General features: G+C 36.2%; 1 protein-coding gene across 2 annotated transcripts; it reads left to right on the plus strand.

Annotated features, from left to right (window-relative positions):
* Positions 1-1,192: 1,192 nt before the first annotated feature.
* rbm17 (RNA binding motif protein 17) lies at positions 1,193-16,531 on the plus strand. Of its 2 annotated transcripts, none has more exons than XM_007234977.4 (13): positions 1,193-1,318; positions 2,716-2,846; positions 2,975-3,085; positions 3,510-3,673; positions 4,074-4,183; positions 4,675-4,725; positions 5,321-5,447; positions 7,642-7,793; positions 8,218-8,274; positions 11,214-11,290; positions 11,396-11,494; positions 12,254-12,326; positions 16,144-16,531. In XM_007234977.4, exons 2-13 carry the CDS (start codon positions 2,724-2,726, stop codon positions 16,245-16,247), a joined length of 1,248 nt encoding a protein of 415 aa, XP_007235039.2. In that variant the 5' UTR covers positions 1,193-1,318; positions 2,716-2,723; the 3' UTR covers positions 16,248-16,531. The 2 variants fall into 2 exon arrangements, with proteins under 2 accessions (XP_007235039.2, XP_007235040.2); XM_007234978.4 differs by having other exon boundaries at positions 11,217-11,290.
* The last annotated feature ends 8,914 nt before the right edge of the window (positions 16,532-25,445 follow it).

Genomic DNA, 25,445 nt, shown 5'->3' on the forward strand with positions numbered 1-25,445 from the left:
GCAATGGCTCCACCTTGTGATCGTCTTTAAAACACAAGCTCTGCTTAATTCTGCTTAAATCTACTTAAAATGACAGTACTTTTGGACTATTTAGCATATGTTATAAGACTTCAGACTACACAGAAATTATTATTGTCCTGCTTGATCACTTAATATTTTCATTTTTTGTCCTTTTATGGATGTGTCCATCTTGTTATGGCAAGCTGTACTATAGAGTGGACAATTACAGGGTGGAACATTTTAATGATTTTTTGACATTGTGTTTATGGGCTTATTATGGAGTAACATCTGGCTGTTATATTGCGTTCTTTAGAAACACAAGCCTCATATTAATAAACTACACAGAGATATATAGTAAATTCACAGCATCCAGCAGACTGTGCGGTTTAATGCCAATTTGGTCTGACTGACTAAAATTGACTGAAGGAAAGGCTGTTTTCTTACAGGTGGACAAAACCTGTGCTAAGACTTTTCTGCCCAGAGTTGTTGGGAAATCTGACTTATTATGGTTCCATCACCTGGCACAGACAGATAATAAGTCATTATTCTGACATAAGTCGTTATTTTGAGATAATAATTATTTTGACATTCTAAGGGGTTATTTAAAGATTATTTTTGCTGACTTAATATCTCAAAACAATGATTTAGCATTTTAAAATAATGACTTAGTTTCTTAAAATAATGGCTTAGTATTTTAGTTTTTTGCACAGTTAAAATAAATTTAAAAATCTGGATTTCACCTGGCAGTGTCTATACAGTATCCTTGTGGCAAACCTTCACTCCATAACTGTTCAAGTCTACACTACCACACCACACATAGTATCTTAATGACTTAGTATCTCAAAATAATGACTTTGTATCTTAAAATAATGGCACAGCATCGCAAAATAATGACATAGTGTCTCAAAATAATGATGTAGTTTCTTAAAATAATGACATTATCCCAAAATAATGACTAAGTATCTCAAAATAATGACTTAGTATCTTAGAACAATGACTTAGTATCTCAAATTAATGACTTATTATATCAAAATAATGTCTTAGTATCTCAGAGTAATGAGATAATATCTCAGAATAATGAGATATCAGTTTATAGTAGTAATGCTAGGTGCTGGGTTTGTGGTTGTGATAGGTGGGAGTGTGGACTGTGTTGTTGGATGATGCTGAGCTTCTGTGATTCTCACACTAGAGGGCAGCACTTCGTTTGGCCACTTTTGATGACGTCATTAGAAGCGACGAGGAGACGGCGCGTTAGCATGCTGTGCTAAATGTGGTGGAATATTGAGGTTTCTCGCTCCCGTTTGGAATTTAATCACAGGTATTTACTAAAAGATGGTCTAAAGTGCTTTTTAAACCATCAATACTATCAGTGCGTGGTAGGGTATTTTAGCTGTGGTCACAGTTAGCGCTGGGGCTGGCGTGGGAAATGGTAGCTAGCCAACCTGGCTAATGAAGCTTAGCCTGTGTTTTGTGTGTGCTTTTTGTGTTTAGAGACATTTCAGGCACATTTTATTTTTTGTTACATAGCATATGATCAGTTGAGATCATTTTAAGCTGTATAACACCTCAAACCTCTGCTAAAACCAGCCTGAATGTGTTTAGAAGACAAATAGCCAAACTGCATCGTTTTGTTGGGTCTATTCTGTGCACCAGTACTGTGGTTTTACAGTGGAGTTGGTGCACAAACTGATAACTGCATCGAATTCTATTTTCTGGATGCCTAAACTATGTGAATGTGCTTTAGAATTAACTTTGGTCTAATTTTAAGAGAGTAAAAAAATAACAAAATCGTCCAACCAAAATAAACCATTAACAACACACTGTTGTACAGTAGAGTAGCATACAATCAACTGTATCAGTGCCAAACTAATACCATTACATATATGGAATATTTCTGTCTGTCTGTCTCACTCTCTTCAAGTCTCTCTCTCTCTCTCTCTCTCTCTCTGTTTGTCTGTGTCTGTCTCTCTTTCTCTCTCCCTTTCTGTCTCTGTCTCTCCTTCTGCTTCTTTGTGTTTTTGCTCTCTCTCTCTCTCTCTCTCTCTCTCTCTCTCTCTCTCTCTCTCTCTCTCAGTCTCTCTTTGTCTCTCTGTGTGTCTCTCTATCTCTCTGTCTCGTTATTTCTCTGTCTGTTTCTTTCTCTGTCTGTCTCTGTGTCTCTTTCTATCTCTCTCTGTCTCTCTGTGTGCCTGTCTCTGTGTCTCTTTCTCTGTCTTTCTGTCTGTGTGTCTCTCTCTCTTTCTTTCTCTTTCTCTGATATTACAGCACTGATTAATTAGTATATACCGGTATACCTTCATCCACCTCAAAGCTTATCAGTTTCCTTAAAAATAGATTTCTGCTGGGATTTTCTTGTCAGCAGGACAAGAAGAGAAGTGTGTGCAAATTTAATAAGCACCAGAACAGGCTTTTTGTTACACACAGCTTCAGCATAAACTACAAGTACTCAGACATTAACTTTTATTTAAAAAATATGAACCTTTTAACAACTGTAGTGATCATTAACCAGTTTTGGTAATAACCAATTTTCCAAATCACTATTGGCAAAGCAGACAAGAACCAGTGCTTCCCTAATAAAAAAACAAGTTAATGAGTTCTTGTTCTTGTTTCATGAGTTATATCTGCAGGTAATGAAAGTAATGCAAACTGTTGATGTGTGGAAAATAAAATGAAACAAGTGTAACATTCTCTACATTCATTGTGTTGTGTGATCAGGTGAACCAATGTCTCTTTACGATGATTTGGGGGTCGCTACCAGTGACGCCAAGACTGAAGGATGGTCGAAGAACTTCAAACTGCTTCAGTCGCAGCTGAAAGTGAAAAAAGCTGCTCTGACACAAGCAAAGGTTTGCATTCTGTTTTTATAACATTAAACTGCAGATGTTCTGTGTTGTCTGTATTATGTAGTACCATTATATCTTTACTTAAACCTGAAATTGGCCTGGAAATAGATCTTTGTTTTCCCCCTTCGCAGACGCAGAGGATGAGACAATCCACTGTTTTGGCTCCAGTTGTTGATCTCAAGAGAGGAAGTGACGAGCGGCAGATTCCAGACACACCCCCACATGTAGCAGCAGGGCTGAAGGTGAGTGAAGAAAGCTGGAACAGTGTTCTCTGTATTGATGGAGGTCTGTCCAATACTTTTAGATGAGATAAGTTAGGGATTAAAATAATAATAATAATAATAATAAGAAGAAAATTATTGTAGAAATAATGTAGAATTTTTTTTCAAGATACTGAAGTAAATGCTATTTAGTATATGCATAAATATTGCAAAAATACAGAATATACTCTTAATGTTTCCCAAAAAATAATTATAGTATTTACATGATATAGAATTTAAAATCACAATGTTACTGCCACAATATATTGGGCATGGTATGGTATGGCTCACCACTATTATACAGTATGATACATTCTTTTGCAAATCTTAAGGCATTATAAGAACTGTTTAGTTGGGTAGCTTCTTTATAGCAGCTATTTTAAGTTTATATTTTTGTGTGTGACAGGACGTACCAGGTGGCTTTTCTGCAGGTGATGTCCTAATCCCGCTCCCGGATGAGTATGATCCCATGTTCCCAAATGACTATGAGAAAGTGGTGAAAAGACACAGGGAGGAACGTCAGAGGCAGAGGGAACAGGAGCGGCAGAAGGAGATCGAAGAGAGAGAGAAGTATGCACATTCCACACGTACCCTGTCTGTACACCAATGCCCTGCTGGTCCTGTTCACCTGGGTTTAGTTTTTTTTTTTTTTATGCTTTTTCAATAGACAGTGTGATTTGGTGTATTTATGATATGTTTGAGAAATTTATGAGTATTTTACCTCTTCAGTAACGCAGATGCCGTGAGGTGTTCAAGAGAATTGTCTTGTGATATATCAGATATCACGGAACCACAGTATTGGGATATCATTGTTATTGTGGTAATTGTAATTGTTTCGTGTGATGGCCTGAAATTCCTACTCCTATTACTATATTAGCCACTCTTTAAAGCCTCTTTAAAGAAATATTGTGCTGGTCATTTCGTACTGCCTGGTTTGAGTTTCAGTTGCCTCTCTTGTTTGTCGAAATAGGAAGCGAAAGGAGCGTCATGAAGGATCGGCCCCCAGTGGTTTCTCACGTTTCCCCACAGAGGCAGATTCAGATGAGGATGAGGAGTATGAGAAAGAGAAGAGGAAGAGGAGTGGGTGTCTTCTCAAACTATAACAAATTTTTTTTTTTCCTGTTCCTTTTATTTTCCCCCTGTTTTTAACATATTTTACATTGAAGTGCCACATATCATGGGACCAGAACTAGTATTGTGTTCTACCATTCACAAGTTTGGACACACCTTTTCATGGAGTTTCTGGAGGTGCTGAACAATAGCTGCTGCTTTTCGTTCCAGCTCATCCCAAATCACCATCTCAGTTAATCGGGTTTAGATCAGCGGATTGTGGAGGACGAACACTTTTTTTTTTTTACTGTTTATTACATAATGTATAATGTGTTCTTTTATTGTTTTCATGCCTTTAATGTTATTCCACAATGTAGAAAATATTTAAATAAGGAAGTAAAAAAAACAATAATGAGAAGGTGTGTCCAAACTATTGATTGATTCTGTATATAAGTGCTGAAATGATAACTTGATGCAAAATGATCTGTACATCTTTCTGACTCTTTTTGTTTGACACATAGGTATGGGTGGTGCTGCTATTGCCCCTCCAACGTCTTTAGTGGAAAGGGACAGTAAGTACATATTTTTATTCATGTATGTTTTTTCTTTTAATTTTGCCATACTGATTTGTTTTTGTCTATTAAAATTCAAAATTACATTCTAGCGCCGTCTAACTGGGTGTACACTGTATCTAACATCACCTACTCTTTCCAGTTCAGTCGCCATACATTTACATTTACAGTTGTGGCGCTAATCAAATGAATAGGGTAAACCTGCAGTGAGGAAAAGTAGTTTCTGTGAAACTGACACCAATAAATCCATGATTCCTGGTATTTGCTTATTTACGAGTATTTTATCTTCTTCAGTAACACAAGTGCCATAAAATATTGTAGAGATTCTTTGCATAATTGTGTTTTTTTCACATTCTTACAGTTTAATTGTATAATACTTTTGTGAAACAAACTACTGTACAACTTTTGAAGTGCTGTTAACAGTTTAACAATTATTTTATTTGAATTTCCCATTACCTCTGTAGTTTCCTGTAGACCACGTAGTTCAGGCTTGTCTCCACTATGCTGTGCTGATGTATCATTTGAATTTAACTGCATTTGAATGATGGTTTGGATAGTTTGGTCATGTTTGGTGTTTCCTGTGTTTTAACTCCAGCATCCTACTCATATGATGAGGAGGGTCGTCAGAGATCTAAAGCAGCAATCCCGCCCCCTGTTTATGACGACTCAGAGAGACCCCGCTCTCCGCCAGGACCCACCAGCTCCTTCCTGGCTAACATGGGGTGAGTGTGAATACAGAACACTGTTAATTCAGCTTATTTATTGTAGTATTTTTTTTATTTTATACATCACAAGCAGTTTTAGAGGTACATGTAAGGAATTGATGACCAAAAGAATCATTTAAAAACTAATTGCAGTGTTATTTCCATTTTAAAGTGATACAAATGGGATGAAGAATAAGTGATGGGATTATTTTATGTACCAAAACCCACCATAATTCATTTTGTACGACGACAGATTATTATGTCCATCTCAGGATGCAACAAATTAAAAGTTTTGGATAAAAGATTTGGCTGAATTGCAAATATGTTTCTTGCTGATTTAAATTTTTTAGGTTGCCATGTTTTCAGCATTACATTACATTAATTTAACATATTTTTTGTCCTGATTTAAACCACAATTTAAAAATATTTATTTAATACCTAACCTTTTTAACTTCATCAAATGTTCTTAAGTTTTTTTTTTTTTTAATTAAAAAAAATTCTGGTCACTGAATATTCTGTGCATATCTATATTAATCAGACTTTATTTTATAGAAATTATAAAATGATGCAGTTAAATAAGCTTTGCTGTCATTAAGGCTACAGCTAATGACTGTTTTAGTAGTCGACTAATCTGATAAATAATTTTTTATGGAGGCTTCCATCCAATGCATGATTTACTGAATCTTAACAGCTTAACCTTTTAGGGCCCTAGATAGATTATGCAGCACATTGGAATAGTTGACATAGCAATATAAAATTACAAAGCGTATTATAGGAGACACTCCCACATGCAGAAGGTTATTTTCAGAAAATTCTACTTTAAAGTATTTAATTGAGAAGGCACTATATGTGGGATTTAACTCTGAGAATATGATTCAATGTACAATGAGCTGATATACAGTGAGTATAGGTGTTGTCTTATCTGGTGTCTTTAGACATTTTTAGAGACCTGGAGTAGGAGACACATGTTTGAGCCCATTAACCTTCCCACGAGGTGTAGTCCACACCATCACGCATTAATGATGTGTCGACAACGAAATTCTGTGCCATCAAATTTTTAAAGTCAATGTTCTCAGTTATGTCGAGTACTCGTTGCAGCCCTACTGTCATTGGTTGCACTGTATTGTGCCCGATTTAAAACATGGTTTGAGTTAAAATTGTTTTTTATAACTTCAAATGAATGGACGTTGTGCTAAGCTACTGTATGCACATAGTCAGATATATGTACTTTTGTTTGCTTTTATAATTGTGTGTTTGTGTGTGTGTGCTTCTCTTAAAAGTCCACTGGAAAATCTTAAGGTTTTGCAAACTTCAAATCAGACTTTAACTTGTATGACATGTTAGAATATTTTCCAAGGTGAAAATTCACTCAGGTATAATATAACCTGAAATTATTTTTACGGGTTGTTTTTTATAGAACTCTGAGGTACCCCTCCTTGCCATCCCGTGTAAAATAAATCTTGTCTGAGTGGTACCCTCTTCTCTATATTTGAATTAAGTGTGCGGACTAGGGGTTTCATATTGTATAGTATGCAACAATATTGCATAGTAAATGTGCGATTAAAAACACTTATAATACATTGCTTTTACTTTTTTTGTTACACTTTTGTTACTCTATTGTTATTTTAGACAAAATCAGAATCTTGTTTAGGTTTTTTTTGTCTACCAACGCATTTTCTATTGTATTGCAGTAGAATATTCCTGAAAAAAAAATCACCTTATCATACCACCATATTGTTATCGCACAAATACCCTGAAATATAGTGATATGGGCCATATCACCCTCATCTAGTACTGAAGAATATTTGTTTTGCCCTTTAAAATGTGAGAAAATAAGCATGCCTGCTTGATGGTATCCATAACAATGTTTTTTTTATTATTACTAAATTATTATTATTATTATTGTTATTATTATAATTTCCGTTGTTGTTGTTGTCAAGCCACATCACATTTACTCACATCAGTGCTTCCTTGTTACATATTACAGACTGCGCTTTTTATACGTGATGCAGATGGATTCTGAGATGATTCTTTAGTCAGTGAGGGTCAGGGCAACATCTTATGCTTGACCTTTTTGGTGTAACTGTGGGTATTTTCCAACAAGGAACATTGATATGATTGTTAATGGGCACATTGTATGATGTCATGTCAGGTAAAAACCAGTGGTAATCATCTGTGTGTAATCATTTGTGTGTGTGTATGTGTGTTTTAGGGGGACGGTGGCTCATAAGATCATGCAGAAGTATGGGTTCCGTGAGGGTCAGGGTCTGGGAAAGCATGAGCAGGGTTTGAGCACGGCTCTGTCGGTGGAGAAGACCAGCAAACGTGGCGGGAAAATCATCATCGGAGACTCAACGGAAAAGAGTGAGCTCACACACACACACTCACCACATTAAACAACACATACACACTCATACTTCCCAAGGCACGTTTTTCACGTACGGGAAAATCCCTGTAAAGTTGAGGTAAAGTCACTAATCAGTACAGTTTTTAAGAAGTCTTACAAAATACACATTAGATAATTTTAATGATTAATATGCATTTTTATTTTACTGTTATTATTCTGATCCAATATCAGTATAATGACAAAATTTATTTGATGTGCACAATTCTGCTGTTCCACAGCTCAGTCCTATAATAGTTTATTATAATTTTAAGATATCCTTTTTTTTTTTTGCAGATTTGTTTTAACATTAAATTTGCTGCAGACAATGAGTTGCTGCTGTGCTGCTGTATGTGTGTTTGTGTCTGTGTATATTGATGTGTTCCTTATGTGTCTGTTTCTCAGATTCAGGATCCAGTCAGAGTGCGGCTGACACACCTGGGTCTAATTCGGGAGCATCAGGTATGATCTTACACCTGTTAATCTGTCGTCACTGTATTTTGCTTATTGTTTTCTTTTTTTTTTTTTTAATAATACTCATTTGCTGTACATCTACACAATCCTAGCTCATACAAGTTTACTTGCAGAACAGTCAGAAATTATTCTAACAATGCTTATTAATATGCTTTTAATATAATATATTAATATAAGTGCTTTTCGCATTTTACTAATTGTGATTATTTTAACAATTAGTTGTTTCTGACCTTGTAATCATAGAATTGCTCCAATAAGTTTGCACAGTACTCCCTGTACTTTCTGAATGATACACATTTATATTAAATGTCTTGATTTGCTTTAATAGCTAAACAATGAAAAAAGGCTTTATGAAAATGAATAATAACAGCTTACACAGTCTTTCAGGTATTCTACAATACTTTAATGAGAGAAAGTAAAATGCATAGTTGTTAGAAAATGCATTAAACATTCTAAAATATCATTGCTAAAGGTTTATTTAGGTGTGACCCCCAGACAACATTAAGAGAATTTAAAATATGCATTAGAATGTTATGCAAACTGTATAGTTAGGCCCACATGGCTCTCCATGCCGTCACACTTGATTTGAAATGAAACAACTGAGATGCAGTTAAAGTGTAGACTTTCAGGTTTAATAGAATGGGTTAGAAAATATAACGATTTTGTTACAAAGCGTTCTAATTTAGGGGCTCAAAAGTATTAGGAATAGCTCAAAAGCTATTCCATAGGTTCCATAGGCTATTCTCTCCCTAGTCCATCATTGGTTAAGCATACAAAAGGTCTGGAGTAGATTCCAGGTGTAGCATCTGCATTTTGGAAGCAGCTGCTGTGAACCCACAACATGTGGTTAAAGGAACAAAGTATTAAAAATGAACATTTTATTTATGGTTGAGTTCATTTGTCCAGTTTCTTTTGAGCACCTGAAATGAGAGTGCCTTGGTGATAAATGGTTGAATTTCCTAAACACTTCATAGCATATTTTTGTTCAACTCCTTGAATTAAACTTCTACAGTGCAGTTTCATTTTGCTTCATTTGAAAGACAGTTTTGTGGCATGCAGAGTAGGGGTGGGCGATATGGCCCTAAAATAATATCACGATATTTCATGGTATTTTCACGATAACGATACTCTTGGTGACAAAACACGTTTTAAAAAATGATTAAAAAAATTACACTATACACTGCAAGAAAAAAAATGTATTATAACATGCAATATAATATTGCACACGCCTAACTGAAATATTAAATAATACAATAATTTTATCAGATTTGTAATAGAAGTTAAGGATCCAGGATGTCATGATACTAATAAGAATGCACTGCAAATATCTCCATATATCCAGGATTAAAGTAAAATCAATGATACTGGACAGATATAATCTGTCTCTAGTAGAAATATAACGGGAAATGGGATGGGTGATGTGGCACGATATTTTAAGGTATAATATCGTTCACGATATTTAAACATTTTGACGATATTATCGTGTACGATACGATATGGCACACCCCTAATGCAGAGCACAAATCATAAAGATTGTGTCACTGTCCAAATATTCATGGGCCTAAATGTATGTACTGCATATACTGTATTTACTTACATGTACTGTATTTTCTATTTGAGTGACTGTAAAGTGTAATTGGTTGTGTCCCTCTTTTACTTTTGTACTTTTTTGGTATTTGGGAGTAAATGAAGCACTAATGTATACAATAACAATGGCAGAATTCCATCTGTACAGTTAGAAAGTTCAAAGGGCGATAGTGATATCACTTTTACAAATACTGATAAGTCACTTCCTGTGCAGCCAGACATGATTCAGTGTTTGAGTATTGGTTTTGACAACTATAAATATTTTAAATGTGACATAGTGATTCACATAATGTCAAGGCCTATGTCTATATCTGCTTGTGTACACAAACATATAGCCGTACCACAGTGTCTTTATTAGTCCAGATTAAAGAAGGAGCATTTAATACTTACTGTTGTTTTTCTTTATTATAAATTGTTTAGTGAAGATTGAAATAATAAGTGGATCAGATACAGCAGTGCTGCTGGAGTTTTTAAACATTTCAGTGTCACTCTGCTGGACTGAGATTAGTAAAACAACAAGAAATCTCTTGCCTATAGTGTCCTGTAGACAGTGTCCTGTAGGTAGTGTCCTGTGATCAGTGATGAAGGACTAGAGAATGACTAACACAAACTCTTAGGCAACAGATTTAGAGCTACTCTCCTAATTTACTATCTACAAGGTGGGGCAGCTAAAGGTAGGAGTGTCTAATAGAGTGGAGAAGAGTAACAGTGCGTCCACTGGCGCGGTGGCCGGATTAATTTGAATAAAGTTGAGATCTGCTCAAATATTTGCTGGAGCGCAGGGCTGTGCTTAACACAACGCAAACCAGCATGCACCGCGGCATGTGGCGGCTCTCTCCATTGAAATGAATGGGGTTCGTTGGGGCACACCTTGAGTGAACACAGTGTTTAAAAACTCCAGCAGCACTGCTGTACCTGATTTTTTTTGTTCCATCAGCACAACACACACCAACACCTCATACATTACCACCATGATAATCAGTGCTAATCACTGCAGTACTGAGAATAATACCCACCACTCAAATAATAATAACAGCTGTTCTGTGGTGGTCTATCCTGTGGGGTCCTGAGCTTTGAAAAACAGGGTGAAAGGAGGGTAAAAAGAGGATAATAATTTAAAAAATATGCAGAGAAACAGATACAGGCCTATAGCCTGTAATTATACAACTACAAAGTGCTCTATATATGACAGGGTTAAAGCCTCATATGATCGTAAAAGAGTGTACTTCCGTCACAGAATTCCTTCAAAGGAATAGGAGGTTCAGATATATGAGTGAGTTATTGCTGGAGGGTATATTGATTGCCCTTTGTGTAAAATCTCTGTCTAATTCTGTCTTTAGCAGACCCGTCAAAGAAGAACGAGGTCAACCCACTGACAGAAATCCTCAAATGTCCTACGAAGGTGGTTCTATTGCGGGTAAGTGAAAAGGAACAGCGCGTGTGTATGGGTGCGTGTGAAGACAAGAAGTTCTGGAAGACTGTCCAGAACATCTAAGGTAATTGTCACTTTCTCTTTTCACAGAATATGGTGGGAAGAGGAGAGGTGGATGAAGATCTGGAGGCGGAGACCAAAGAGGAGTGTGAGAAATACGGCAAGGTGGTGAAATGTGTTATATTTGAGGTGAGCTGCTTCCAGGGCCTTCAGCTTTTTATTGTTTGGTCCATTTCTGCACACAGAATTAATTAAAGTAACCCCCAATCTCCAGAGAGGCAATAAAGTGTAACTCAGACAGACAGCTTGAGAGTAGAGTTGTGATGTGGCACATCAGTACAGATTACAGCTGAAACACTGATATAGCAGGGTTCGTACGATCATGAAAAAACGGGAAAAGTCATGGAATTTTAACATAGCAATTTCCAGGCCTGGATGAGTTTTGGAAAAATAAAAATACCCAGAAAGTTTTGAAAAAATCATGAAAATTTACTCCAGAAATATTTTTCCTTTATTGTTGGAGATGTTATTTTAAGCTAACAAATACATCAGATCAATAAGTTAAGTTATTTAGCCCTACACAATGAATCTCTCAGGATTTGACCCACATTTTATTATTAAAGATTCTGTGTCAACATTGCTTAAAGATTTTTTTACATCAAATTAATTTTAGGCATATTATCAATTTTGTTTGATTATAGTTTATAATATTGTTTGTTCATGTCTGCACTGGTATTTTAAGATTGTTTGGTCATGAAAATTTGCTTTGAAGTCATGGAAAAGTCATGAAAAAGTCATGGAAATGTATTGTTTAAAAAGTGTATGAACTCTGATAGTCAAAAGGATCAGGGCATCTGCACATTACACCTTCAGGAGCTTTTGTGACATCATAAATTGTATATGATTTACATTGTTTTGGTGTAATTTTTAAATTTTTATTTTTCTAAGATCTCGGATGTGACGGATGATGAAGCAGTGAGGATATTCTTGGAGTTTGAACGTGTTGAGTCAGCAATTAAAGGTGAGTCTTTCTCATTTTTTTTTTTTTTTGTCAAAAAAAATTGTTGCACCCAAAAGGAATCAACAAACAGGAATGAAATTTGGTGGATAGTTGTGTCAGACTGTCATAAAGTGACTCAGGCCTGGTGCCATGTTGTGCAATTTTTTTTTATTATAACAGGTCACCTTTGGTCTTCATTACAGGCACATTGACATCCCAATGTTACGTTAATGAGATCTTGCAACCAGTGTTTGTACTTTTTTGTCTGAATGCTAACTTGTCCACATACTGCTGTTATCTCAAAGGCTTGCCTTAAAGACACCGGCCTCATCGTCGGATGTGTCCCTGATTAAAAATGTGTGGGATGCTATGGATTTGAATCAATACTCCTAATACCCCTACTGCAAATCTGCAGGAACTGTGTAAAAATATTCGATAGGGATGCAACTAATGAATATTTTGGTAGTTGACTATTCTGGCGATTACTTTTCAATTAGCAAGTTATTGTTTTTGCCATGCCCTCCATCTCTGCTTGCAGTGGGTATGGTTCCTGTTTCTAGCTTTCTCTGTCTTCTCTTTAAATCGATAGAAACAGCTGAACATGGGATTTAAATGCCTTTCAAATGTACAGAACATTGTATTTTTAAATGTGGAATTATTTGCTGATATTTAGTGAGGAAATGTGTAATCTGTTATGTTTGGGCACGTTTAAAGATGAGGTTAAGTGTAAACTGTGTGAGTGTCCCCAGTACTTTGTGTAGTGCTGCAAATTAATGAATAATTGACAGCGAACATTTGGAGTGAACAAATTTTTATAATCGACACAATTATATCGACCAATCGTTGCAATATTCAATCTACTTGGGATGGATTGCCACAGGACTCCATTAGGAACTACAATATTCTGAGACGTCTGGCATGTTATGTTTCCCATAACCGTTTAAAAATATAATAATATATATTTCCTGATAACCTTTGTCTTACTTCTAAGTAATTCAATTCAATTAAATTTAGTTCAGTTCATTATTTATTATCCAGTGTTTCCACATCCCTTCTAACTGGTGACTTCACCTCTTTTGACGTTCCCCTGCTTTTAAGACAGGCCTTTAGTTGTTCCGTGCTTTAAAAAAGTGTATTAATAAGCTTTATTTTTTGGTAATCTTTTGATCATAATTTGTCTCCAATCTTTTGGACACAGAGCGTCTATGTCTATATATTAGAAAGCTTTCGGTGTGTAATTGAGGTGCCCCAGATATCGATCTGAGTAAGTGAAGCAGGTGAGTGAGCGCGGTCCCTCAGGTGTTACATCACCTGCAGTGTTACATCACATCCTCCAGAGGACTCCTAAACCGAACCAGTTCAGTTCATTCACTGATCTGAACATATTGGTCTGGACTCATTTAGCCTGTAATAGTTGTATTTAGGGCAAGCCTGAGGCCAAGACTTACGATTTGCTGCGTTTCAGCCAAGACCTTTCAGCAACCCCAGTTCTGATCCCTGATTAACAGTTACGCTCACATACAGATCTTTAGAAAAGAGAAACAATGAAAAAAAGCTGAAAACACGACCTTCAGAACACAACTTTGTGTAACAACAATTTACCTTCCCAAACAAGCCTCAAAATATCAACTATAATTGTGAATGCTATCTAGTATTGTTTAGCTTTAAGCATTGTATGTAATAGACTTATCAAAATAGAAGTAAGTATCAGATTGCAATGCTGATCGGAAGGAAATTAAAGGTTACCAGGAACAAAAATTGCCATATTTATTGAGCTACACAGGCAGACACAGTGTGCATTGTGTGGGAGCTGTTTGTAATTGTGTACTCTAAAAAAAACTGTATAAACCAGCACCCTAAAGATTATTGTAGTGCTTACTTTGTAGTTTTAGTGTGTAGTACGCAATTTTGTTCTGCAGTGTTTTTAAGGGTGACCTGCAGTGTTTTACCACCTGCATCTGATATTATCAGTAGCAGAGTGACTCTTAAACCCACACCATACAACCTAATGACAGGAAGCATTGTTTGTAAATGTTTGTTACAAACCATTAGGTGTGTACTTGGAAAAAGTATTAGTATGCTTGTCAGGAAGGTCATTACAAATGAGTAATTATTTCCTTTACTGAAAATACACTTGTATACAGATTTCTCACTATTCCATCACCTTTAGGCTGTTTTTGTGGACAATTAACTAAATTAACTAAATGCTGCTGATATGTGACTCAATAAAACTCTACAAAGACTCAATAAATTAATTATAGATGTCTGCAAAGTGTTGGACACTTTTCTGTTTTGCACTATACACCACTTCAAAGGATCACTGCATAATTTTAGGAGAGTCAGGCAAACAGCAAATGTGAAATCTCTGCTGTGTCGCTGAGATTTTACAAATAACTAGATTGTACTAGATGTCTGCATTGAGTGATGTAGATACTATTTTTGTTTGGACAATATATCACAAAAAGGTATATTAAGTTTATGTAATGAAATTTTAACTGTTAAAGTTATTCAGGCACTAAGAGTAGAATATAACGATTTCTTAATATCCTTCAGTTAAAATCCACTTTTTCTTGTTCTTTGTAAAATACAATAGGTCTGTCTGAGTTGTATATGATGGTGCACATGAAACTCTTCCTCAACCCCCATTGCCTGCAGTAGCTAGTAAAAGAAAATCTTCAGAAAAACAAGCCAATCAGGAAAAGCACCCGTGTCCTACGTCAACACGTGAATTAGTATTCATATTTTATTGTTGATAATTATGGCCAATGAAAACCCAAAAGTCAGTGTCTTAGAAAATGTTAATATTATTTAAGACCAATTGCTACTTTTGGCAGTGTGAGCAGTGTGCCAATTCCTGCTGGAAAATGAAATCTGCATCTCCATAAAAGTTGTCAGCAGAGGGAAGCATGAAGTGCTTTCAGATTTTGGACTCGATAGAACACAGTGGACCAACACCAGCAGATGACATGTCTCTCCAAACCATCACTGATAATCAGTAAATTTTACATTTCATTTGGAAATCAAGGGAGCAGAGTCTGGAGGAAGAGTGGAGAGAGACACAGTGCAAGCTGCTTGAGGTCTGGTGTAAGGTTTTCACAATCAGTGATGATTTGTAGAGCCCTGTCATCTGCTGGTGTTGAGCCAACGTGTTATATCAAGTCTAATGTCAGTGCAGTGTTTCCCACAAAATCTTTTAGCAGGACTTGGCACACTGCCCACACTGCCGAAAGTACCAATTGGACTTATATAAAATTTTAATTTTCAATAAAAGAAATAAACTTTTAAAATTGATCACTCTGTGTTGAATACATTTATATAATATACAAATTTCAAAATTTGAACTAAATTACAGAAATAAAGTGTCTTTTTAATGATATTCACATACACTAGTATGTGTGTTGATGGGGACTGGTCCTCTTTGTTGGGTCAGCTCACCAGTGCCTGATGCAGTCCTCCAGGTGGACGGTGGTTTCTGGTTGAGAGTATGCTGTGCGATATTGACTGCTGCTTCTCACCGATTATGTTAATATCTGATTGTAAATGGTAAATGTGTGTAAAATGTGATTGTAAAGCGTACTTAGGTGTCTAGAAAGGTGCTATATAACAATAACTTTATTCATTCTTACCGAATAAGCCTGCAGTTTTAGGTACCAGGTATGAAATTGGCCTCATGGAAAAGCAAAAAATCAGAGTACAAATAGTAAACAGATAAAAGTACAAAAAAAATATGACTCACTCAGTGTGACCCGCTCTGTTTACAGGTAAATGTGAGTGTGTTGTATAACGGATGTCCTGTATCTGACTGAGTTTGTGTGTGTGTGTGTGTGTTCTTCCTCAGCTGTGGTGGATCTGAACGGAAGGTATTTTGGAGGTCGAGTGGTGAAGGCCTGCTTCTACAACCTGGACAAATTCCGTGTGCTGGACCTGGGGGAGCAGGTGTAGTCACCTGACCAGCGTCCCGTCTCTCACTTTAGTTACGTCAGTGAAAACAGTGAAAGTCCGTTTCCTCCTCCGCTCTGTATATAGCATCAATAGTTTTTATATGCCCTGATCACAGTGTCTGCTGTCGAACTGTCAAATTGATTTTTTGTTTTTGATAATTTGTTGATTTGATTTCCTGTATCAGTTAAATGTGTACTGAACATCTCTTCCTGTGTCTCTTTGGAAAAGAAACATTAGCATGTTGTACAAAAACCTGGAAATAAACTGTGTATTTTGGAAATCTATCCATGTTTCCTTATTTTAAATACACTTTCATACTGATCCCACATTCATCCATCAGTTTTAGTTTTGCGCTTGTCACCTGTGTGTTAGATTGAGGCTAACATATTAGCGTGTAGCTAGAGTCTTACATAAAGACACTAAAGCACAGTTTAAGTCAAATGGCCACTTGTGTTTTGTCCAGTCTGGAATTGTGACTTTTAAACATAGGCCTTTAATTTAGTTCACAAATATTAAATCTCAGTTAAATAAACAGGAGAAAACCCAACAGAGTTAATTATGCTGAATATAAATGAGCTAAAATTACATATATACAGTACCAAAACATTTGGACACAACTTTTTACTTGTATTATTTTTAGTGTTGGGCATGTTACTTTGAAAAAGTAATTAGTTACAGTTACTAGTTACTGCTCCAAAAAAATAACTAAGTTACTGAGTTACTCCCCTATAAAAGTAACTAGTTAACAGTAAAAGTAACTATTGTGTTACTTTTGTGTTACTCGCCCCCGTAACCCCCCCGGCCCCCACCTTCTCAGACCGTGTTTCATAAGCCAGATGAATAGAATGCACGACAGCAAAGACAACAATCCTTGCGGTTATCTCATCCTCCCCTGCCTGGTGACTCACACACACAACGCACACACACACTTGCGCCTTTGTCTGTATTCCCAAAGTTAAAAAAGGTAAAAGTTAAAAAAAATATGTTATTTTCATCACTGATTATTTTCTACAATGCAGATTAATATTGAAGACCTCAAACATATGAAGGAATGCATATGCAGTTATGAAGTAAACAAAAAGATTTAAACAAGCCAAAATATATAAATTTGTACGTTCTTTTGTAAAGTAGCACCTTTTGCTTTGTTGCTAAACTTTGCCCATTCTTGGCATTATTCTCTCAGTTGGCTTCATGAGGTAGAGCCTAGAATGGTTCTCCAACTGTCTTAAAGGAGTTCTAGAGGTTCTGTGCTCTTGTTACCCGCTTTTCCTTCACTCTGAGCTCCAGCTTGTCCTAAACCACCTGGTTTGGGTTTTTATTTATTTTTTTTTTATTAGTTTTAGAGGTGCTTGTAAAGGCCAAACACTTTTTTGCCTACTGTCTAACTGCATATGTGTTCCTTTATTGTTTTTAGGTCTTTAATATTAATCTACAGTTTAGTAAATATCCAATTAAAGAACAAATATTGATGTGAATGCCTATTGATATTATTCGTATCGGTTTCTGGTAATTAATACACTGATACTACTAAAATGTAGTATATGCAAATATGTGAATGTGAATAAAAATCATGTTATTGGCTGTTGTTGTGGCTGTGAGATTTAGGATAGGATGGTATGTAATAGGGAAAGGTTAATGGAGCTGAAAGAGTCCTGGTTCTTGTTTTATGTAATGACACACACCTGTCCTCCTGTGGATTGATTAAGTAGGGAACCTACATTCAGCCAGTCTGACATAATCACCGCTCCTGCGAGAGCTACATATCCTGATCTGTAGACTATTGATAGACCTGAGGCCTGGTTTATATGGGCTTGTCCCCGGCGGCCATGTCTATTATGATGTAAGTCTGAGAGATTGTCCTTAAAAGTGATCACTAGCAAAAGTCAAATTTCTACATTCTACAAATGCAGTCAATACTCCAAAACGTTTGATGAAATTATATGTCCAAATATTTGTAAACACCCCTTCTAATAAATGTTAATTTAGTTCATTACTAAAACAGGTGGGACACACACAGTTTGTCTAATCCCTTTACAAGAATATTGCCAATATAATAGACTCTCTGGAGCAGATAAACATGCTATGCTAGAGATGTATAAAGACCCCAGCATTGAGCTATGGGGCAGTGGAACTGTGTTCTCTGGTATGATAGAGCTCTGGACTTGTTGGAAGACTTGTTTCCAGTTATAGGTAAAGCTTGATTGCAAAGGTCACCCAAATAAGTTATTAGATTTAGGGGCAAATATTTTTTCACACAGGGCTAGATTGGGTTGAATAGCTTTTTTTATTTAGTAAGCAAAATAATAATTTAAGAAGTGCTTTTTATATTTACTCAAGTTATTTTTGTCTGATATTAAAGTTTGTTTGAAAAACAAAAAAATGTAAATTTAATAAAAAAAACAAAATTGGGAAATTGGGCGGGTGTTGGTGCAATGGGGGTGGTGCTGTTGTGGGCAAAAGGGGGGGGGGGGGGTGGGGGTTACAGCTTTCCAGCCAAGCTCCTGCCCCAAAACCTCTGAGTTTGCACCCTGCCCCTCTTTACAATCTCGATGATATCACAATAAACTCTGATTCTGTGATATTTAGTATACAGTATACCGCATCTGTGTTACTGAATAGAATAAAATACTCCTAAATATAGTTATAGATTTTAATAAATTATGGGAATTACGGATTTGTTCGGTCAGTTTTACAAATCTGTAAAACCAATATTCCACAAGTTTACCTTGCCACAAGTTTAACCTATTCATTTGATTAGCGGCAGCGCCTATGATTCAATAAAAATATCCATGTTTAAAGCCACATATTGATAACGTATTGCAAATGAAAACAATACAATATATGGTGATAGCAATATTTTGTGCTCACCCCTAACTAATCATGCTTTTTATTACTGCATTCACTAAATTTACTTTGCTGTGTTGCTCCTTTAGACTTGTAGCTCAAGAGCAAATCTGTAGAAGCAAATACTGCCTACCAAATTTTTATATGGTAGGCTCCCCTTACCAATCCCTAGACTCTTGAGAAACATTTTGCTAAGTGTGGACCAGAAAAAAGAAAAAGAAAAAGAGGGGGTGAAGGGGGAACTCAAGAATTTTGGGCTGGAGTTCTGAACTGCTTAGCTGAAGGAGCCTGCAGTTATACCTTGGGGAAAGTGGTAGTAGATTGGATGAGGGGGGTTGATGGGGAGGTGGTGGGTTTGCAAACTTTCTTCAATAAATGTAGATAGTTAGAGCTGTTTTTTTTTTTTATAGGACGATTAGTTGATAAGGGGTGGAGTTAGAGCATGATCCTTCTCCCAATCCTTTGTTATTGCATAACTTCAATTAAAGACACTTTGCACTTTCAAACTTTATCTATGCAGATCAACCTAATACTTACCTGTGTTCTTAGGTAGTGGCAGCGTCTGAGTCACCCAGTTTGTATACCCTTAATTGGGTAGGGGGAAATCTCTGATGCAGGGGAGGTTCCAGTTAACCTGTGTAAAAGAATGATGTTAATATAATTAATTATATCTGTCTATATATCCTACTTACCTGTTTTATTTGTCCTAATGTGTTGTATGTTAGAGTGAATAACCGGTTTTGTAAATATGTACAGGGGTTGGACAATGAAACTGAAACACCTGGTTTTAGACCACAATAATGTATTGTCTGACGGACAGTTCTGATGGAAACAGGAGGGTTACGTGCTCATCGAATTCTGCCATGATGTGGGCAGCCGTGGTTTTAACAACATCCCCCGAACATCCCTTTCAGACAGCTTCCTCTTGCGTCCACAGTTAATCCTGTTGGATGTGGTTGGTCCTTCTTGGTGGTATGCTGACATTACCCTGGATACCGTGGCTCTTGATACATCACAAAGACTTGCTGTCTTGGTCACAGATGCACCAGCGAGACGTGCATCAACAAATTGTCCTCTTTTGAACTCTGGTATGTCACCCATAATGTTGTGTGCATTGCAATATTTTGAGCAGAACTGTGCTCTTACCCTGCTAATTGAACCTTCACACTCTGCTCTTACTGGTGCAATGTGCAATTAATGAAGATTGACCACCAGGTTGGTCCAATTAAGCCATGAAACCTCCCACACTAAAATGACAGGTGTTTCAGTTTATTGTCCAACCCCTGTGTTGAGTGTGTGTGTGTGTGTGTGTATGATTGTTATTTTTCATGTTACCAATGTACTCTTTTTGGTCCAGCCTAGGGACTATATAAAGGGGTATAGATGGTACATTATGTGGGAGAAATATGACAGGCTAGATGAGGCTTTGCTAGACTGTGTTTATTTGTCAATGTTAAGGAGCCTGAGGACTCGGTTATAGATGGGGGTTATTATTCACCCTACCATCTACCTTAGTGGTAGTTTATCCCACTTCCCTCTACCTACTTCAAGTTAAGTGTATAGTGTATATTCTATCACTTACATCTGCTTCAAAGTGCATCTTTTTTCCCCAAACCTTCCACACTACCACACAAACATGTCACTGAAACCCTTATCATATCCTATTTTTTTCATCTCCAAAATGTTTGTACACTTTTATTGCTTTTATTGTAGAAGATGTGCATGTCTTGGCTATTTATCAGCATCTCTTGGACTAAGCAAGAATGACATGATGACCCTCTTTATGTGGGTGTTTTTCTCCAGAGTCAGACTGTGATTATCTGAAGTCTTCAACAATGATCATAGTCATCATCAGGACTGTGAGTGTAAGCCTCTATTAAACTAAGGATAGACTAGATTGGAGAATGGATTGGTTAAAGCACTGAAGCACACTAAAGCAAAACAAGAAAAGTGTGTAAGTTTTAATTTCAGTGTGTGTGTTTTAATTTGTGTGTGTGTGTGTGTGTGTGTGTGTGTGACTGGGTCAGTTATGGAGCTGTACTAGTTTATGGAGAAAGAGAGGGGGCACTCTTATGTAAGCTGTAATGAGAATTAGGAGGGTTGGGGGATCTTCAGCAGGAGATAATGAATCTAACCCTCAGAGATTTCACTCAGAAAAGAGAACACCAGAGATATATACTCTCCTCACCTGCTCTTCAAACAGTGACACACTGAAAGATCAAAGATGGAAGTTGGTTAAATGGTTTATAACATAATAACCCAATATTGTATTCATTCTACTGATATAAAACTGATTTTATCACCTTTTTGAATCACTTCAACACTTACTTAGAAAGAAGACAAGACAAAGTTTGGTCTGTTTGAACACACACATACTCACTATTGAGCATCCCAGTTACTAGAGAACATTAGAAGAATGCTTAGCAATGTTTTAAAACGATTCCAGGAAGATTAGCCAGTTACGTTACAGAAATAATATTACTGGAATATACAAAAAAAACATGTGACAAAATAATGGGTTGCATCACAACTTTAACTCCCATAACGTTCCCAGCTTGATACACACTAACGTTGCGGAAATGTTAAAAATCGCATTCCCAAAACAAAACATTTAAATATTGACACAAATGATGTTGTAGCGATGTTCTAAAAACATTCAGAAAACTTGACAGATTGAACTTTCTAAAAACGTTCTACAAACCAAGCCACCATACTGGCAACTGCTTAGCCACTATTATACCCTAAAACCCCATTAACCTCTTAAATCAGGCTGATTACTTATTAATTTACTTATTATATATATATATATATATATATATATATATATATATATATATATATATATATATATATATATATATATTATATTATTCTGTTACAAATGATTTGCTATTTAAGTTTTGCATTTTGTCCCACATTTTAGGCCCAATGTTACATACCGGTACATCCATTATGGCAGTAATCTAGTCCTGAGAGTGAAGCACTATTGTTTTAACCTTTAATATTTCTTTACAAAATTAAATTATTTGACAACCCCATTGCCCAAAATGTTAGGATGCTGCATTAAATGTAAATAAATGTGCAGAAAAACAGAATGCAATGATTTGGTAAAACTTCATAGAACCATATTTTAACATATTTTAAAGATCATAGAAATCATATTAGATGTTAAAAGTGAGGATTTACACCATTTCATGACAGAACTTGCTCCACCACTGCATCTCAAAAAATTTGAATAGAAAAACGTAATAGAAAAGTTATAGATACTAATAAGAAAAAGAACAACTACCTCACATGACTTTTTATAAAAATATAATTTGAAACAGGCAGAGTGAAGACTTCCCTGTGTATAAGGAACATGCTAGAAATATAAAGTAATGAATGCTGTTGATCTTCAGGCCCTCAGGTGGCATTGCATTTAAAATTAGCTGTACTGATTCTCTATTGGAAATCACTGCTTTACTGCATGATTTCCAGAACTTCACTGTCTCTGAACACAGTTTACTGTGCTGTAATCCACTAACACAGGTTAATTAAAGCTGGATCATGCAAAGAAGAAAGCATATGTCAACACCATCCAGAAATAAGGCACATAAAATAGACAGATTATTTTTTAAAAATATATATTTTAAATAAAAATGAAAATCTATGTGTGCTTAAACTGTGATAGACAGTAGCTGCTGCTTTGGATGGCAGGTGTTATATACATTAGACAGGGGGCCTACAGAGTACATTTACTCTGTGTCCTGTAACACGACCAGCACGTTTTAAGCCCGTATTGATTCTTCCTGATTACTTTAGCCAGTGTAAATTCCTCCAGTCTCCTATTATTAGCTGACTGCGGTACAGCAGGGTAAACACCAGCCTTAGCACAGAAATGCCACAGTGTTTTCATTCTCATCCAGTACAGGCTCTTCTGGGCCTCTGGAGCTCTGGTTTCATCTGCACTGTCCAGTATGAAGTGTGTGTGTGTGGGTGTGTGTGTGTGTGTGTGTGTGTGTGTGTGTGTGAATGATGTGTATTCCAAACATTCAAAATGCTGTTGCTCCACATTACATAGCACATGCTTTCCTTTCTGGCATCAGCTGCAGGGGTGGACCTTTCAGGTCTCTGTCCAATAGAACGCTGCCAATGCTTATACCATGCCTGTGCCATGCGCTGCCCATGCACCTAGTAGTTTGTGGGCTCATGTTGTGGAGTACTGAGCTTAAAAGCTGACATAAGTATTCAAAACTCAATTTTGTATATTTTATTTATTGTAATGTAATTTACAATAATTATTGTATTTTTAACCCTTTGATGTGCAACGTGGGTCTAAATCTTAGCAATAAAATAATTTAATCATTCAGTATTTAAGTTATTCCTCAATTAACTTGTTTTTAATCATAGTACGTCCATATTTTACTTTTACCTTTCTTACATTTTGAATAAAAGCCCTTTTTGTATCACTACCATGCTAATGCACACATAGGTCAAAATGTGTGAAGCGAAAGGAGATAAAAATAAAATAAGGATGTACTATGATTAAAAAAGAAGTTAATTAAGGAATACATTAAATACTGAATGACTAAATTAATTTATTGATAAGATGTATCATAGAAATACTCAGTCACACTTGATGTTACATAGAAAATAAATGCGGGTCATTTTTGACCCATGTTGCGCGTTACAGGAGGTGTGCATATGTTGGGCATCAAAGGGTTACTATGATTTTTTTAGCTGTAAATGTACATATCTTTATTCCTATCTAAAAATGTATGTATGTGAATTTTATATCTGAAGAAATTGTGTATTTAAGTTTTTTTATCTGAACATTTATGACTATCACTAGTGATGTCCCAACAACAGAAGTGTAAAGACTAGTACATGCCTCCTCTGATACATGTGAAGCCATCTACTCCCTCTTTTTGAACTGCTGCTGATGTAGCATTACAGAGTAGCATCACAGCGCGCTCGGAGGAAAGCGCAGCGACTCCGTTCTGATACATCAGCTCACAGAATCATTGTGCTGATCGGCATCACCCTTTGAACAGATGAGGTGAAAGAGCACTCTCTACCCACCTATTGAGAGCAAGGCCAATTGTGCTCACTCAGGGCTCTGGCAGCTGATGGCAAGCTGCATGACCCGGATTCAAAGCAGCAATCTCCTGATCAAAGTGGCAGCGCTTATCCCGCTGGACCACTCAGAGCACATTTATGTATTTTTTTATATACATCTGATTTTTAATGTCTGAAAATTGATGGATCAGTCTTTTTATGTCTTTATATCTTAAAATCGTAAGTTGCTATTTTGTAATTCAAATACTTATTATGTATACTATATTATTTATGTGTACCAATAAATAATAGTCAATGGCATGTGTTTTTGTCCTGTACTGCTGTTTATGTCTATTATACATGTGCATGGTGCATGTGTGTTCTGCATGCATGGTGCGTGCATGGTATGTGTGTGTGTTCTGCATGCATGGTGTGTGCCCACGCTGCCAGTGTAAACTGGGCATGCTGTTGTGGTGTGGCACTGGCTCGCGCTATGCAGGTCACTGCGAACGCCCTTAGCTGCCCTTTTGTACTACACTGTTATAAATACATAATGGTTCTTTGATGTGAGGCCATAAAAGAACCACATTTGGTGAACCTTTCAGACCTCAGAGCTCTTTCAAAGCTTAGAGTTTTAGCACACTTAAGGATTGTTGTTCTGTGATTACACAGAAAAACAGTACAGGGGAAAGATTTTTTTTCTTAGAAGTTGATGATTTAGAATTTTTATACAGGTTTTAATACCTTTTGAAACCATGTGAAAGACACTTTTTGTTTTTACAATTATGTGCAGTAAATAGGGTTCTTTAAAGGGTTATTTTTAAAGGGACTTAAAGGGACAATAGCTGATAGTACCATATACAGCACTGGACAAAAAATAAGAGACCACTTAAAAATTATGAGTTTCTTTGATTTTACCAAATATAATTAATATAATTTAGACAAAGATGGAAGATCACAAGCCATCAAACCAAGCTGAACTGCTTGAATTTCTGCGCTAGGATAAAGGCATAAAGTTATCCAAAATCAGTGTGTAAGACTGGTGGAGGAGAACATGCCAAGATGCATGAAAACTGTGGGTTATTCCACCAAATATTGATTTCTGAACTCTTAAAACTTTTTGAACGTGAACTTGCATTATTTGAGGTCTGAAAGCTCTGTATCTTTTTTGTTATTTCTCGTTTTCTGCAAATATATGCTCTAAATGACAATATTTTTATTTGGAATTTGGAAGAAATGTTGTCTGTAGTTTATAGAATGAAACAAAAATGTTAATTTCACTCAAACACATACCTATAAATATCAAAATCAGAGAAA

Source organism: Astyanax mexicanus, chromosome 2 (assembly GCF_023375975.1).
Source record: "Astyanax mexicanus isolate ESR-SI-001 chromosome 2, AstMex3_surface, whole genome shotgun sequence".
Lineage (NCBI taxonomy): Eukaryota > Metazoa > Chordata > Actinopteri > Characiformes > Acestrorhamphidae > Astyanax > Astyanax mexicanus.

Coding starts and splice junctions, on each gene's coding strand:
- rbm17 (XM_007234977.4), top strand. CDS start 2,724: ATGTCTCTTTACGATGATTTGGGGGTCGCTACCAGTGACGCCAAGACT. Junction 4,184..4,674: donor GAAAGAGAAGAGGAAGAGGA/GTGGGTGTCTTC, acceptor TTTGACACATAG/GTATGGGTGGTGCTGCTATT. Junction 4,726..5,320: donor GTCTTTAGTGGAAAGGGACA/GTAAGTACATAT, acceptor TTTTAACTCCAG/CATCCTACTCATATGATGAG.